The sequence below is a fragment of the Papaver somniferum genome, chromosome 1, assembly GCF_003573695.1.
Source record: "Papaver somniferum cultivar HN1 chromosome 1, ASM357369v1, whole genome shotgun sequence".
In the NCBI taxonomy this organism is placed as follows: Eukaryota; Viridiplantae; Streptophyta; class Magnoliopsida; order Ranunculales; family Papaveraceae; genus Papaver; species Papaver somniferum.
The window spans coordinates 16564685-16582578 of NC_039358.1; the positions used below are offsets into that span (position 1 = coordinate 16564685).

General features: G+C 36.2%; 1 protein-coding gene and 1 long non-coding RNA gene across 2 annotated transcripts; one reads left to right on the forward strand and one right to left on the reverse strand.

The window, feature by feature from the left end:
* Positions 1-426: 426 nt before the first annotated feature.
* LOC113326315 lies at positions 427-870 on the reverse strand. The gene is made up of 3 exons (XR_003348360.1): positions 790-870; positions 600-696; positions 427-513 (listed from the first exon to the last, which is right to left on the reverse strand). It is a non-coding gene; the product is annotated as an uncharacterized LOC113326315 (long non-coding RNA).
* A 10902-nt stretch (positions 871-11772) lies between these two features.
* LOC113354904 lies at positions 11773-13455 on the forward strand. The gene has a single exon (XM_026597880.1). It carries the CDS (start codon positions 11773-11775, stop codon positions 13453-13455), a length of 1683 nt encoding a protein of 560 aa, XP_026453665.1.
* Positions 13456-17894: the final 4439 nt, after the last annotated feature.

Below are 17894 nucleotides of genomic sequence, written 5' to 3' on the forward strand. Positions count from 1 at the left end.
TTACAAAATTTCTTACTCTTTCCAGTTGGGCCTGAGTAGTTTCAATGCACATACAGCATGTTGACAAGGGAATCCCCTTAGCTTCCATTGCAAACAAGTGCATTGTTTGTCTACAATGTTCACTGTGAAAATTTTCTTGGTAGACACATTAGTTACCAAATAAACCTTTCCAACCACACTTCCTTCTGTATCAAACTTCTCAACCAAGTCAAGCATCTTATTTATCAACTTAACAGCAGCAGGGACCAAATCATTTTGATTCCACTTAGCAGATTCTTCCCTTCTCTTAAATAACAAACCCATTACTAACTGACCATACATCATGCCTAGTTGGATTATTAGTTTATCTCTCATATTAGAACTCATAGAATTAAATGATTCTGAGAAATTGTTATTCATATGCTCACAACAGCTAAGGGGATCAAAATAAGCCCTAGACCAAGTACTTGGATCTTCTTTCCTAAGATATTCACCAGCAGCCGGACTTTCTTTGCATATGTTGTCAAAGTGCTCCTACATTATAGTAACCTGAGTTATTATATAACCTACTAACTATGAATCAAAAAACATAGGGATATTTAAAAAAGAGAGGCACAAACCTGAAAATGCCTCACTTTGTAAGCTTTGCATGCATTCCACAATAAGTTGTGCAAGGTTGGTGCCTTGTGGTACTTCTTGAAGTTCTTGTACAAGTGCCTGCAAATAAAGAGTAATTACCTATTTTATACTAACTCTAAACCCAAAACACATAATGTAAACTAATGTAAAAAAATAACTAAACTTAAATACCTGAAGCAATATCTAACTCTTGCACCAGGTAAAACCTTTGGAACAGATTCCAACAACCCTTTTTGCCTATCAGAAATAAAGGTAATTCTGCCAGCATGATGTGCATTGATTGCTGGAGCCAAATCCTTGAGGAACCCAGTCCAGCTCTCCTTGGTTTCACTCTTAGCCACCTTAATGCCTAAAGGCACCATAGAATTCTGACCATCAATTGTTGTTGCAGCCATTAGAACACCACCACGCTTTCCAATTAGATGGCATGCATCTAAACCTATAACTCCCCTGCAAGCTTTCTGAAATCCTCTCATTGGTGCAGCAAATGAAATAGTCATGCTCATGAATGTCTTATCTGCACATTTAGTAACCAACCATTAAATAACTGAGCACCACTTACAAATAAATGAACCAACCATGAATGTCTTAACATAATGTACACCTCTTTTCCCATAAGTGTATTTAGCAACAGACCCTGGATTAGTATGAGCCACCATTGCACAAAAGATGGGTACATCCTTGTAGCTGTCTTCATAATTACCAAACAGATCTTCTAAAAGAATATTTCTAGCCTTCCATGCACAAATATAAGGTATATTGATGTTATGAGTTACAAAAAAGTCTCTTGCAATGTGTTTAGGCTTTGGAATTAAGGCCCCAGCTGTCTGCTTTAACTTCTCATGTACCACATCTTTTAGGAACTCAGGATCCGCGGATCTGTTAAAACTCTTTGGATCCGCAACACAAGTGTGTTCTAGATTAACCTTCCTAACAATAAAAGTAGGCTCATGCCTTTTTATGCTAGCATTTACAAAATAGTTACAGCCATACTCTTCCCTAAACCTACATCTCACTCTTAATCTTGTTTTGTCACTCTTATAGACCGTATACTGATAATTATGTTTTACACAGTAACCCCTAAGATGTTTCTTATAATCACTCTTGTTATTAAAAGCATACTTTACCTCCATATTAGTAGGATCAACAGGAGTCACCTCTTCTTCTATAGGGAATAATGGTTCTTCTTCTTCATCACTGTGCATATTGAAGATTTCTTTCCACTTCTGGTAATCAAGCTTTGGTTTGGAATATTTATCATCATTTACTTCAGGACCATCATTATCCTTATCATTATTCTTGTCATCATTAGAAACTGCAATCAACATCAAAGTGTTAGTACATGTAAAAAATAAACAAAAAATTATAAACACTAAAGGGTCCATACCTTCTTCATTGTCTTCTTCACTACTGCTTGAATCACTGCTTTCATCTCCAACTTTGTATGTCTTGACAATATCTTCATAATCAATATCATTCTCTTCATCACTGTCAAAGATTGGTGGAGCATTTGGGTCTTCAATGGGGTGACATTCATCTACAGTAGTGTTCTCTAGCACCACATTGTCCTTATCATCACCATCAATATTGTCCCCTGCATCAGTCTTATCCCCTGTATCAGTCTTATCCCCTGCATCAGCCTTATCCCCTGCATCAGTATTATCCCTTGCATCAGTGTTATCCCCTGCAGCAGTGTTGTTTACTTCATCAACCCAGTAATCATGATTAAAGTTATCAACTGGTGTACTGCTAGAACCAATAACAGTGGCTTGACTTAGGAAAGAAAAACCCTGAGATTCCACTTCATTTAACAGATCCATGAACAACAACTTCCTAGATGCTCCTCCATTTGAGTTTTCATTCTTTGATTGAGCATGCAACCTTGGTGATCTCCTTGTAGGTGATATCTTTACTGACTTTTCCTTTGAAACTGGCTTCTTAGCAATCCTCTTAGGTGCCTTCTTAGGAGTCTCATCAATTGTTACTACTGGTTGTTCCATTGCAGTCTTAATGAAGTCATTATCATTCCTAAATTCTGAATTCATTACACTCATTTGTAAACATATGAAGCCTTTATCATCAGGTACAGCATGCTCCCAAAACTTAAACAAGTCTTCATTTGTAACCAAATACTCAGGCAGACATGGGTCTATGGTCCAGTATAAATTTGGAATTTATGTTTCATCAAGATGCAACTTAACACGTAACATCTGCTCAAATTCCTTAAGGTCAATTCTATCTCTATCCATGTGAGGGAATAGCAAATTAAGTTTACTATTCACAACAAACACACTGATATCTCTATATGGATAATATGTATGATCACTGTAAATGAACAAACAAAATAAAATTCATCAAATTCCACACTTCACACAAAAAACCCCTAAAATAAAATTCATCAATTCATCAAACACACGAAATTAGGGTTTTAAAAATTCCACACTTCACACGGAAAACTCCTAAAATAAAATTCATCAAACACACGAAATTAGGGTTTGAAATCGTACCATATCTGCTGCTTGTCCTTCCCGTTATTCTTCTTCATCTTCAGCTCCCCAACCCTAAGATAAAACCCCTAATTCAACTCAGAAAAACGAAATTAGGGTTTGCAATCATACCATATCTGCTGCTTGTCCTTCCCCTTCTTTTTCTGAATCTCGATCTTTACTAAAACCCTTTACTTAGACACTAAACCTAAGCAAAATCCCGCTGAAAACTGACCCAAACCCTAATTTCTTCCACTAGAGAACAGAGCGGACAGAGAGAAAGATCAAACCCTAGAAGAAAAATGAAACAATACAAAGTTACAAACTGTTTTCAATCCCACGAAGGATAAAGTAGTCATTTAGCCTGTGCTACGTGTAATAATCTCGTGCACGACATCTTGAGCCGTCCACATAAGATACGTGTAAGTAATCTGGACAAAGTCAAAAAAATTTGACCAATCATGTGGGTCCAAGGCGTTAGTGCTAACGGTTGTGGCATTAAATAAACTCTGAAAAAAACGGTGGCAGTTTCTTGAATCGGGATTTGCAAGTGTGGCAGTTTGTTAAAATTTCCTTTATTTATTTATTTATTTTGATTGGCAAACTTAAAACTTATGATGTATTATTTGAGTTCCAGTTCCACTATCTAGTTCACGGGGTTAAAACTAGGGCTGCACAACGGGTAAGGTGGGTAGGATATGGTCTATTTCGCCACCCTACCCGCTAAATGGCGGGTAAGAAATTTTTTACCCGCCATTAAACGGGTAAGATCCTACCCGACCCATTATTTCGCGGGTCGGGTAGGATAGGATAGCGGGTATAATCGTTTTTTTTTTCCCTTCTATGTTCTGGTTCCTACTTTCTACCATGTTCTGGACTTTGTGGTTCATAGTTACTACCTTGACTGTGTATACAAAAAGTGTTTCCCAAAAAGCAAAATAGAAAAAGAATAATCTTGCAACTGCCTATCTAAATATGTACCCAATGGTACTGCCAATCTAACTAGGGAAAAATGAACAGACAAAAACATCCTGCCAGGCACAAATCCATTTGTAGTCTCAAGAAACAAGAGTTCCATTCTTTTCAAAATCGACGATGAATCCCAGCATAATTTCATGTTCTTCACGTAACCTTGTTCTTCATATAGCAGTATCATCACCAAAAGCTCTTCATATGACCTTCTTCTTCAATCATCATCTACGAGGATGGAATACATACTAAGATCACCAAATAAATCTGCATAACAACAGTTGAAACATGAGTGGTTAAGGCTAAGTATTCATAGTTAAGAGAGATTCTAATTTTTTGCATTGTATACACTGCAGCTTATCCAAAGACCATCAACAACAAGAGGCTGAAGCAAGGGAAGCATGAAACACAATGTGGAAGTGATTAATTGTACAAATTGCAAAAAAAAATTGAGACAGTAATTTTGACAAGGTAGGTAGATCTGAAAACTTCTCAAGGAGGTACAGGAACTGCAGACTAATGTTTACCAATGTTCTATTTGAAATTATACTATGTGTCTGGTGCCTGCTGTACACTAAACTAGCATAGGGGGAAAAGTTTTACTAAATGTATGGGGTAAAGCCCCTGTGACAATTCATTAAAATCCAGAAAAAAAAACTATTCATTAGATGTATAAAATGAAACCCTTCTGGTGTAAGTTCGCACCCGCGTGCTTCAAGAAGGGTCAAGGACTGTGCACATCCTAGAAAGCCAATACCTGTTATATTGCTATAGTGATCAATATTAGGCGAACTCAGTTCATAACAACATTCCAAGTAAACCTATTTGAGTTTTCAATCTGACATACAATGTGAAACAAATGGTTTGAATGGATGAATTGAGCAGTTGAGAAAAAATGTACGAGTCTACTTGATGCATATGTATCTTTGATAAACCCTGAAACTACCATTTGACAATGAATATGATTGAATGCACTCAAATTCATACATTTATTCATGCAATATACTAACAACAAGTTCCATACCTGACTCTAAGACGTTATCCTCCTTCTCTTCAGCTCCTAGTGTAGATGGATCCATATCAATCGGCGTCCTCAACCAGTTCTGTAGGAGAATCAATGATTCCACAGTTCGGGGTCTTAAAGAACTACGGAAATGACCAAGTATTCGCTTTCCAGTACTGAAAGCAGATTCACTTGCAACTGAAGAGACGGGAATAGCAAGTATTTCTCTTGCTATAAGTGACAGAATATCAAAGCTTGCAGCATTGCTTTTCCACCAAGTCAATATATCAAACTTTGAACCTTCTTTCTTGTCTTTTGTTGGTGAGTAAATCTGCTCCGATAAGTATCTTTCCACCTCTGATTTGTCAAAATCCTCCATTGTAGACAACTAGGTTTTACGTTCTTCTCTATGGGCCTTATATCTTCTCTTTTTATGTAACGTAGAACTAGAACTAGAGATCTCTTGACTAGGACTACCACCAGTTTCACCTACAGATTCTGACGAGGCTAACACACTTCCTACACCTTCATATTCTTCCTTATAAGCTGTATATAATTCATTAAAATCCTCTTTCACTTTATCTAACCAATTTTTTACCAATCTTTGTTTCATCCAAGGAATATCATGCATAATCAAGTCTTCTAGTATTACTTGCATTCCACGTTCTTTTTCTCTTGGATAAAGAAAGCACAGAAATAAATAATAAAGGATTCATGTCTTTATACTCACCCCAATACTTGTTGTATTTAAGTAACATCTTCTCACCCATATGGCTTAAGTGAGGATCATAATGAGTTTTTTGCCATTCATTTAACTCTCCACGTACATCACAAATTTCTTCCAAAAATGTATGTGAAGTGACATACGTAGAACCAGAAAACTCAACAGTGGCTTCAAAAAATACCTGTAGAAACAGTTTTAATTGTTATCTAAGTAAGTTTCTCGAAATTTCAAAATTCCAATAGAGTAATATCTACGATGCATATTTCAAAGTCTGGACAATCTCATTCAACAACTTGTAAAGAATACACATATATGAGATAACACGGTACTTCTAACAGAGTCTGTGAATTCAATCATCAACATAGCTCGGAACACCAAGCAAGTACTACAAACTCAAATACTGCAACTAATTAAGATTGAAAAACAATAAAGAAAATAGGAGAGTAGCACAATACTTCTCCATGTTTGAACCTTCAAGTACTAGTAGCCTATGAACTATGTTCCCACTGGATTTCATAACAGCGAGTGTTTGATTTCATAACTGCTTGACTTGCGTCATTCCAAACAAATGTACAAATACTACAGAGTAACAAAAAAAATATAATTGCTCTCAATAGTCGTATGGAAGCACTGAACTGGATTCATAAGAACATATATAAGATTATATTCAAGTTCTAAAATGGTTTGATTATTGGGTGTGCAGTTTCACTCCAAGAGAGACAAAATAATGTTGCACAATTATTAGCCCACCACTCTGTTACTTTACTTCGGTTAGAGGACTAGAATGAAATCCTACCACACTGGTTAGGGAACTGCATCCAATTGGATATGTTGGATTCTTAAATTTAACTTCAGATTATCTAAAATGAAAAACAGCAGTAAGTTCACAAAAATTTGGGAGTATTTTTCAGTAGTCAGTTTGGTTTGTTTCAGTAGTCACTACCAAACATTTGGTAAGAAATGTCTACTCTAAAACATATGACTAGTAATCTAAGTTTCATACTTTGTTTTGTTTCATGCAATTAGTTCAAAAATGGTTAATAAAGAAAGATAAAATACCTGTAAAAATTGAACTAGGACTTGAGCATTAGCCCAATCATACTTTTCAGGAGCATGCACACGAGGCTTTTTCTTCTTGGATTTTCTCCGACCAGCTACGGGTTTTTCAAGAGCATCAGAATCAGAAGAACTATATTCGTATTCATCAGGAACGTATGTACAGTCAATATCATCAATATTAACACCCATTTCTGGTTCACCGGGAATATCGAAGACAAACCTATCACGAAATGCTTTATCCGACCGTCCTATCCTTATAAAGGCCTTTTCATATTTTTCTGCAGCTTCCAACATCAAATAAATGGATTTCCATCTTGTTTTCACGTATAACATTCGGAATTTCTGAAATCAACAGCGGGACTAATCTCAAATAAACTCAAGCTTTTGTTTGCTAAGCCTTAGTGTGTATTCACATGCTTGGAATCTGTAATTATATTTTCAGAATCATTGTAGTTTTGTACTCCATCCAAAATGTATATGAAAAACACCAAAAGATCATTGTCAAATAATAGCAAGTTATTACTTATCCAAAAGTAATGGGGAAAAAAGAAGTAATTACTATCCATACTGAACAAATCAAATTCAAGACAAGGCAAAAAATAAAAAATAAGTTGGACGTAGATGACTACATATTGCATAGTTATGAGCAATCACATCTCATAGTGAGATGGGTTCTAGACACATGCAGTCGTTTGGGGTGATGTAGACTGTAGAGAGTGCAGTGAGTAAGCAAACTTTCTAGTAGACAACAAAACCCCTTGTTCTTCCAGGAATCACATATAGTTATGAGCAATATGTATAGACTATCTGAAAAGCAGGCGAGTTCAGTCACATACCAAAATAGGGTTAAAAAGAGGACAAGAACCATATAGACTTAAAAAGTCGTTGCTTCTTTTCCCAGTTGAGTAAGTTGAAGATCTCAGTTACATCTACTAACTGCTGCTTCCGGATATACCTGATCATGGAATAAAGAATCACAACTAAGTAGGAGTTGGTATAGCTTAATGCTTGAAGCACCAAAATGTAATCACTTAAAATGCTCTACTGAAGCTTCGGTACACATTTGATATCGAAACAAACAATTAATAACAGGAACTATATGGCAAATGATAACAGGATTATGAAATGATGTAACAATAACATGATTCAAACACATACTCCAGCTCGATTATTTGAGTCTTAGTGTTTAAGCAGACCCTGTCAACTCTTGAACTGAACCTATACTAGTTACACATGGTAATCGAAAAACTAAACTAATAAGGACCCTCCGCAGAAAAGAATCCACAAATAGACTACTTTGACCTTAAAAAGTAACACCGATTTAACTTGAACCTCTATTGAAGTTGAAGAATTACTGCAAGATTAGCCTACACTTAAACTAGTAGATTATACTGCCAACACATTCAACATGGGAGGAAAATGCAAGATATTAATAGGGAGGTGGGTTCTCAACGATGAGCAGAAACCTGCCAACACATTCAAAGCTACAGAAATATTGATTGTGGTAAGTTACAGAAATATTTGTAATTGATAATAATAAAAGCATTTCTACCCAAAATTCCTAAAATCAAAATAAGATGCATAATTCCCACAAGTAATGTTATCAAAATGCAAAATTAAAGATAACCCAGATCGATTTTCTATGTAAAAATGGAAAAAGAAATCTGGGTTTAGTGAATTTTCACCTGAAAATTAGTTTGGATTTCAAATCAGGAATTAATCGAGGAGGAGGAGGAGGAAGAGCCACTTATTAAACCCTTCATTAGCTTTGCACTCTCAGATTCATTGTATACTGCAACAAATTCATATCAAACAATGTACATCAATAATCTCAATTAAGATTAGCTATGATTGGAACTATTTCCAATCAATCATATATTGGAACTGTCCTAATCAATTAAGATTACCTAATATCGTATCCAACAACATGCATGAAATCGTAAAACCCTATGATTTTGTCAATCAATTTAACACAAAAAAATAAATGAACAAAATCAACTTTGAAGTTAGATCTTACCTTAAATCAACCGAGCATAGGGTTCTCAACGAGATCCGTTAACAACTTTGAATTTGATATGTAACTTGAGAGGTGTAGAAAAAGGGTTTTATGCTTCTGCGTTATGAATTCACAAGAATCATCCTCAAACCCTATCTATTAATCTCAAAGCCATGGATGATTTCGGGTACTTCAAAGATTTACCTGAGATTCTATTGAAAAAGAACAGGGTGGAAGAAATGGTTGAAGGAGAAAACGAGAAATGATAATTTTCTGTTTAGATTCAGATCGACTTGACAAAAGAATGGAGTTAACATTTTACCCCTTGTTTGTTTTAAAATAACGGTACAATGGACACGAGACAGAATAAAGGATAGGGATTATTTGGTCTTTTAAATATATCAGACGGGTAAGCGGGTAGGGTAGGATAATTTCGGGTTTTATCTGTCACCCTACCCATTTGACGACGGATAAGATAAAGTTTAACCGTCACCCTACCCGTTAATTATCGGGTAGGATAGGATACCGATAAAAATTATGACGGGTAGGATAGGGTGGCGGGTAAGGATAGGATATGTGCACCCCTAGTTAAAACACTCCCTGATCTCGTCTGTAGTGCAGTCAAGAAGTAGGGGTTTCACTCCTATTCGGGGGTTGGACTTTTATTTTCCCCGTCTACGACTGAGATGGGAATCATGTTATGGCGGTTATAGGTTCATGCGAGAGAGTGGGCCTAGTTGTGCCAAATTTTCAAAAGAAAAAAAAAACAAGACTTTTTTTTTATCGGCTATTATGATGTATTAAAAAAGGCTTACCAAAGGCAAGCAGAAAGAGCTCAAGAAGCTAACAAACTCAACCGCACTACAATTCTATATAGAAAACCCACAACAAGTAAGCACAAAGACATTAAATTACAAATAAATTGTCCCAAGTTGCTAACTTGAAGTCTAGAATAATAATTCTGGTTCTTTTGCACTTGTTTTCCAAACATAAACTTGGACTTTTAGTTATCGGGTAACTCCTTCAATGTATGTTTTACCATCTAGAAAGACTATAATGTTCCTACACTTCCAAATTGACCACCAAATGGAGGCACAAATAAGCGTCCAAAGAAACTTTCCTACTTGATGAAGCGAGTAAGATCTCCACTCCTTGATGATGAGGTTAATACAATTTGGTAATGGACCTATAAACCTCACTGCGTCCTTGGAATGCTTCCATATTCTCGGAGAAAGGTTAAAGTTGAAAAATAGATGATCCACTGTTTCGCTAGCTTGGCAACACAACGATATGCATCGACAATAAGCTTTCCTTTGAGAGTGTCCATTGTAGTAAGTTTTTTATGATACACAATCCAAAATAGAACCCAAGTTTGTGAGGCCACGAACTAGACGAAATGCTGAGATGGATGTTTGGAGAAGTTTGTTCGTTTTCTAACTTGGTATAACGCAACTTAACTGAGAAAAGACTGAGGTATTTGTGTTCCATTTGATGAAATCATGACAAGTGGATGGTCGTTCAATATCATGTTTCTTCTTGGATAGTCGAGCAACAAAAATGTTGGTAGAAGACCAAACATCAAATAACAATTAAAATATTGATAGATGGATCAATATCAAAATTATTGATGTTCAGAATCAGAGTTATCATAAGTTCACTACACCAAAACCAGGATTTTGTAACAGTGCAACCTGTCACAGTTTATTTTTTAGTCACAGATACACCTGTGATAAGTCCTGCAACAGTTATAACTGTTATTAAATTTTGTATTCGTGATAATACTTAGGACTTTTATTAGTCACAATAATATTTGTTGATAATTATCTAAACAATAACAATTATAATCAGAAATGATGATTCCACCCAAAATTTTCAACACATTTAAAACAGCCCCAAATTTATCACTCTTAGAAATTTTCTTGTCACAATTTTCCCAACATTTTCACAAACTAACAGTTGTATTTAATTTTTACAAATCATTTTTTTTTTCATTTTCTTAATATTAGAAAAAAGGCATCAAGACTAAGTCAACAGTACATGACTTAGCAGAAAGTTGACTTGAACAAATGTAATCCCTTTTGTATCGAATTTTGTCCAGACAAATACAAAATAAGAGAACTCTTCCTCCTTTGTTCTTCGTTCGTGCCGCCATTGAAACCCTCTGAGAGGGTAAAATTTTCTGAAAGTTAGTCGTTCACCAAAAAAACATCTGAATTTTAATCTAAACCCGATCAATTTTAGCTAGGTTATATATTTTGGTATTCATGTCGATTGATTTAACCTAAATTGTGAACGATGAAGATGAAGAAGATGGCTGAGATTTGATTCTGGTGAAGATAAATTTCGTTGATTCTTCCATTTCTTCGGCAAGGTAAGTGATTATGAGTTCCAAATTTCTTAGGAATGAATTGATAATTTGTTTTGTTATATGAAATTGGGTGAAAGAGTAATCATTGTTTGTAATCCCTAATCCTACCGTATCTAGTATTTGTATTCCATTATCCTAGTTGGAAGCTCATATGAATCCCCGTACTCAATCTAAGATGATGTATAATTTTTAGTAGGTTAAGTGTTTGATGAACTGTGTTACAGAATCCAAAGTTGTTTCCTTCAATTTTCATTAATATCAGTAGGTTTAGTGTTTGATCCCAAAGTTGTTTGTTTTGAACTTTCAGTAAGTATAGAAAATGCCAAACAATCGCTTGAGACATGGGTTTGATTCATCTTGGAGAGTTCTGATCCAAACCATAATCAGAGTTGTCTGTTTCCCTTTTTAGTATTACTAAATTAGAAACATGGCAATTAACTTTCGATATTTTTTGAATTTGTCAGGCTATATGAAACTGAAGAATACATGACATGCTCATTGAAAGAAGGAAGTTATTTAAAAGCTTGAGATTTAAGACATATTTTTAGAATGTTGGCTGTTGTGAATAAAGCTTGGATGAATGAACCAGACATATTTAGCAAAACATATAGAGATGGGGTTAAATGTTTTATGAATTATGAAGCTACATATGGTAATTCGGACACAACATGTTCTTGCCCATGCTCTAAGTGTCAAAATGGGAAACGTTTGGAAATGTGGGAAGTGAGGAAACATCTTTCTGAAAAGGGTATTGATAGGAGTTATGTTGTTTGGTTCTTTCATGGAGAAAAAGAGGGTGATAGTACGATAAGACGTCCAAGTGGTAATTTTATACCAACTGAAATGAATGATGAGCAAGCTAGAGAAGGTGTAATAGAAGATTTGGGTTCCTTTGTCGATGTTGCTTATGGAGTTTTTGATCAGGGTGATGGTGTTAGTGGTAATGAAGAAGTTGAAACTGAAGAATTTGTTCCTGAACCAGATTTGGGGAAGCGATATTACAGGTACAAACAGTTGTCTGAAGACAAGTTGTATCCTGGTTGTAATACTAGCATCCTAGCTGCAATTGTGGAGCTGCACAATGTGAAGAAAACATATAAGATTTCAGCTAACTGTGTAAATAGTTTGTTGGGTGTGATAAAGGGTTGGTTGCCGAAAGGAAACAATTTTCCAGTAAAATACACAGCGATGAAGTCGATGCTCAAAGATCTGGGGATGAAAGAAAAGTCGATTCATATGTGTGAGAATCATTGTATTTTGTATTACAAAGAGAATGAAGATTTGACAAGCTGCCCGGAATGCCTCGCACCAAGATATAAGGTTAAGGTTGATAAATTTGGGGAAGAGCTTTCATCGAACGAGCCTTCCAAGGTATTGATATATTTTCCCCTTGGGCCAAGGCTCAAGAGATTATATACGGTACCTTGGATAGCACGTGCAATGACATGGCACGATCGAGCAGAAGTTTCTACAGATTATATGCGTCATCCGGTTGATTCATCTCAATGGGATTTAGTGAAGAAGAAGTTTCCTGAGTTCGCAAATGAGGGCAGAAATGTTTGGCTTGGAATTGCAACTGATGGATTTAATCCTCATGGTATGCAGTATCTGAATTATAGTTGTTGGCCTGTGATAGTGGTTGTGTACAATCTTCCTCCTTCCTTGTGCATGAAACCTGAGTTCCAAATCATGATGATGTTGATTCCTGGGCCTAAGGCACCGGGGAAAGATGTATGTCTCCGTGTGCTAGTAGACGAGCTGAAAGATCTGTTTGAGAATGGGATATCAGCTTTTGATACACACAAAGAAGAATCGTTTCAGCTGAGGGCTACTTTAATGTTTGGTATTCATGACTTGCCAGCACAAGGTAATATGTCTGGATGTACCACGCACGGCTATTTCGCATGTGTACATTGTGCAGACAAGACTCGAAGTGCGTATCTGTTATACGCAAGAAAGAATGTTTACCCTAATTATCGGATATACCTCAGGGGTAATCATCCTTTAACGAAGGGAGAGAACTTGGTATTAGAAACTAATGAAACTAAAAATGCTCCAAAGCGACTGTCAGGAAAGAAGTCGTTGGAAAAACTAGCAAATGTGACTTACAAACCTGGTAAATTGGTAATAAGAATCAAGGCGCCGAAAAGAAAGAGATATGATCCTGATGCCGATGATGATCCTTATGGCGATGGTGTTGACGAAGAACTTACCGGTGCATTCTATAAGTAGTCCATCTTTTGGGAATTGAAGACCTATCGTATCCTGTATTTCCGTCATTGTGTAGATGTAATGCACACTGAGAAGAATGTAATGGAGCATATACTTGAGACGATCTTTGATATTGGTAATAAGTCTATGAAATCGTGGAATGCAAGGGATGAATTGAATAAGCTTGGCTTGCATTGTGGAAAGTGGACTACCAGTAAACCTGGGAGCGCAGTTTCTGGAAAACCAATATTTGTCTTAAGCAAAGCTGAGAAGGAATCATTTTGCAAGATTCTTAAAGACCTCAAATTCCCTTCTGGTTTTGCGTCGAACCTGAGTAACAATGTTAATACAAAGAATTCAAGTTTCAGTAACTTCAAATCCCATGACTATCACGTCATTATGGAGTATTTGCTACCTGTTTGTCTTCAGCATGCTTTTCCAAAGCACCCTGAACTGCGTCGCGCACTTCACCAGGTCAGTTTGTATTTCAGATTGCTTTGCTCCAAAGTCCTAAGCAAAAGTGGACTGCAAGAGGCTAAATTCATGGTTGCCGAGGCAATGTGTGTGTTGGAAAAGTATTTTCCAGCTTTATTTTTCGATATAAGTGTTCACCTCATGGTTCATTTGGCTGATGAAGCATTGGTCTGTGGACCCGTTAGATATCGGTGGATGTACCCCTTTGAAAGGTGAGTTTATGTTTTGCTTATAAGATGTTGTTTTTCTGGATTCGGCCTATATTTTGTAATGAAATTGCAATGTACAAACTGATACAGGGCAATGAAGGAGTTCAAAAACATTCCCAATAACAAAAGATACATTGAAGGGTCTATTAAGGAGAACAACCTCGTAAATGAAGCAGTCACGTATACCATGGAGTACAAGTCAAAGCCACGCGATGGCAATCACCAAGCCAGTTGGGAGGCCTTTCTCGGAGAAGAGTCAGAGTATAGTGATGTAGGTCCTATGGGTAAAAAAGGAACAACAGTAATGCTCTCTTCCATGCAATTTATACAGATACGGAGGTGGGTGCTTTTTCGATGTAATCCAGATGGTCTTGCTGATTATTATAGGTATTTTCGTATAAATATCTTTAGTCTTTCAATTATACACATGGTGAATTTTAACTCATTCATAAGCAACGATGATTTTGCTTATCTTACAAATCTAATTTTGCTTTATGTAGCTACTATTGTGAAAACCTTTTGTTGATTTCACGAGATGCTGGAAAGGAGGTTCCGGACGACGAAGTTGATTTAACCGAAAATAATGTTTGTGAAGTTATGTATTCCATTATGGCATGCAGCTGGTCCAAATGGATCAGTTAACTATACTTGGCGAAGAAGTAAGAATTTTTGTCTACTTACATTTATGGTTATATCTTTGCCTAGCTCCTGTGAAATTATGTATGCTATTTGTGTCCTGTATATCAATGGCCAGGAGATGTATTCTTTTATTTTGCTTGGTAGGGAGGATTAACAACTCCCCTGTCTATCATTGACGTATTTGCCTTCCCTTGCTCGAGCTGGCATAGGGAAGATTTACAACTGCCCTGTTGTTAGCTTCATTAAACTAACATACTGGTATTATACTAAAACCTGTAGATTTTAACAAGTTGAAGGCATAATCTAACAAAGAAGGGTTTCAGAAATTAAAGTCAACCGTTTGTTACCAAGTGTCTGTCGAACTCTGATTTATGTGGTTAGCATTTCAACAAGATAACACAACTATGTACTTTAACTAAGATTCTCTACCTGTTTAATTGTTATTGTTATTTCCAAAAAGTGTGGTCTGTGTTAGTATGTATTTAACTTCTGCGCAATAGATTTATCCATGTATACTTTAGAACCTGTTCCAAAAAAGTTGCAACGGTAGCATGCAATAGAGGAACATAAATTGGCTGTTTTTAATCCTGAAGTTTCTCAGTATAACATCTGAAAAGCACTAACTCCAGCTCTTAAACTCCAAAACTGAAGAAAGCACAAAAAAAATGTCAAAGTTGTAATATATCAAGTAATTGATTAAACTTACCGATTATCTTTGAACTGAGAACAACACCATTTGGTTTTCGCTGATCCACCATTGTAGACTTAATTTTACCCCAACTTTCTTTTTGTAGACACTACAGTTATTCAAAGAAATAATAATCAAAAGCATTGCAAGATAACTGAAACAAATTGTCCGTCTGCAGACTTGGTTGAGGCATTTATCAAGATAATAGAGGAGAAGGCTGACACGATGTAAGTTTTATCTGCTATTCATTCATACTTTTGCATTACAAGCTTAAGTTTGTTAGTCCAGTTTTCTATTCTAATTTTGATTACAAGGTGGTGATTCTGGAGGAGGCTTTGATAGGTCTGAGTATGGTTATGAACTTCCACCATTTCCTGATGAACTTGTTCCTAATTATAACCTTCACAGCGACAGTATTAGTCAGGTGTATGGCTGCATAATATAGTAATAAGGAAGAGATCGAGTATGTTAATAATTTTCTTGGCCTAGCTATTTCGCAACCATCTTCCTAAAGAAGTTTAAAAACTAGTGTAGATTTATTTTTGATTTCACCAATATAATTATTTGTTGATTCTGAACGTCCTGTTTATTTTATTTTTCATCATTCTGAACAATGCCATATGGTGTATGTGCACTGTCTAATTTGTTTGGAATTTCAATGGCATGGGAATTTTACAAATATATATCATGGATGATGAGTGCCTCACGGGCATGATTATGATTTCTCACTAATGGAATGCATTCTTTTAAACAGTGATAAGGTAGATCATTTGTAAATATGGATGCCCTCCACCGCCAGCGAGCAATCTGTGAACTACTTGGATCAAGTAAGAATCTTTGTAGCATAACTTTGATCACTACTTTAGATGGTACAAGATGGTCAGTTTCTGTTTTTTCGGAATGTAGGCAGTAGATTACTTCACTGATAGATAACTTCAGGGCGGTGTGATACTAATCTGATGTGAACCTTCTATTGTTGGTGTGTTTGAGAAGAGTAGTAAGCCTTCCGGAACAAAAAGACTTTGATATGCTGTATATTGACATTTAGATGAAAATTACGCGGAGCCTAGATTAGGTGCTACCTAGTTAGTGACTAGCATTTCTGTTATTCTCCAGTAATGTCGAGTGGCCAAACCTGTACCAAGTCATTTCAGTTGCCACCAACACTAGGACAGCGTACAATTACTGCTCTTAATAAAATTTTACGGAACAATGTGTTTTCACTTTCTTGAATGATTGAATCAGTAATCATGTCAGTCATTGATTGTTGAATACCATTTTTTTATCAGCTTGGGTTTTTAAATACTAAAGGCTTGATGGCGAGGCACATGCTGGACAAATTACGCATCATTAAAGGGCTGCATTACTTTGAGGATCTTTATGGAAGCTCAGTGTGTTAGCTTTGAATAGTTTTGGGTTAAATTTCATAACGAATGGAACAATTATGTTGTATTTGTATTCCTAATGAATGTATGAATCTTCTTTGAGAATGCATGAACTGCAGAATACAAAATAAGAAATTGCAGGAACGGGTTCCAAGTTCAGTTTTAATTGCATTACAGGCCTGTAAACTGGAATCCAGGTCCATGAAAATGTTCTGGGCTACCCTTTTTTTTTAATTGTAACAGAAAGAATTGTCACGGTTATAACTGTGACACAAATTGTGAAGACAAAACAACACGCGTCATCTTAAGACGTGACGAAAGTAAGACAGGTGTCCTCTTAGTAACTGTTACAAATTATTGCAACAATAACATATGTTACCATAAGAGTTGCAAAAAAGGACACGTGTCGCCAGAGCAATCGTTACAAAGATTCAGTAACAGTTATAAGAGTTGCTGTAAATGTGACTTTTAAAGACTCGTGCCATACTTTGAATTGTGGTTAATAGAGAGTAACAGTTAAAACCGTTAAGATAACCGTGACAAATAAGACACGTGTCGCTATCATAAAATTAGGCCAATTGTGGCTATTAGTTATTGTAACGCTTATCAGATGTGACTTTATCTGTGTTTTGTCACAGATAAAACCGTTACAAAAGACAATCATAGTTATTAATAACGGCCTAATTAGTACGGTTATAACCGTTACAAATTCAGTTAGTAACAGGTATAGCCTGTGACAAAATCATGGAAATGGTGTAGTGGTCTTAAACCCTAATTTTAGGAAGCCATGGATCCAGGAGACGCAGATCTGTCCAATATGGGTAGAAATACGACCAAACAATGGGCATGGGGACCGGCCATTGGTGGTGGAGAGACTGGATGGGCGGTGTATGGAGGATAATCCAAGAGGATTCACCAAGATATGGAGGATTATCCAAGATATGAAGGATTATACAAGTGGAGGATTATCTAAAATAGATTAAGGAATGTGGGAACGGCCGGCCATGATGGCCAAATGACTGGCCAAGTCCGATCATAGTGTTGCACGGGCCACCGTGTCGACGA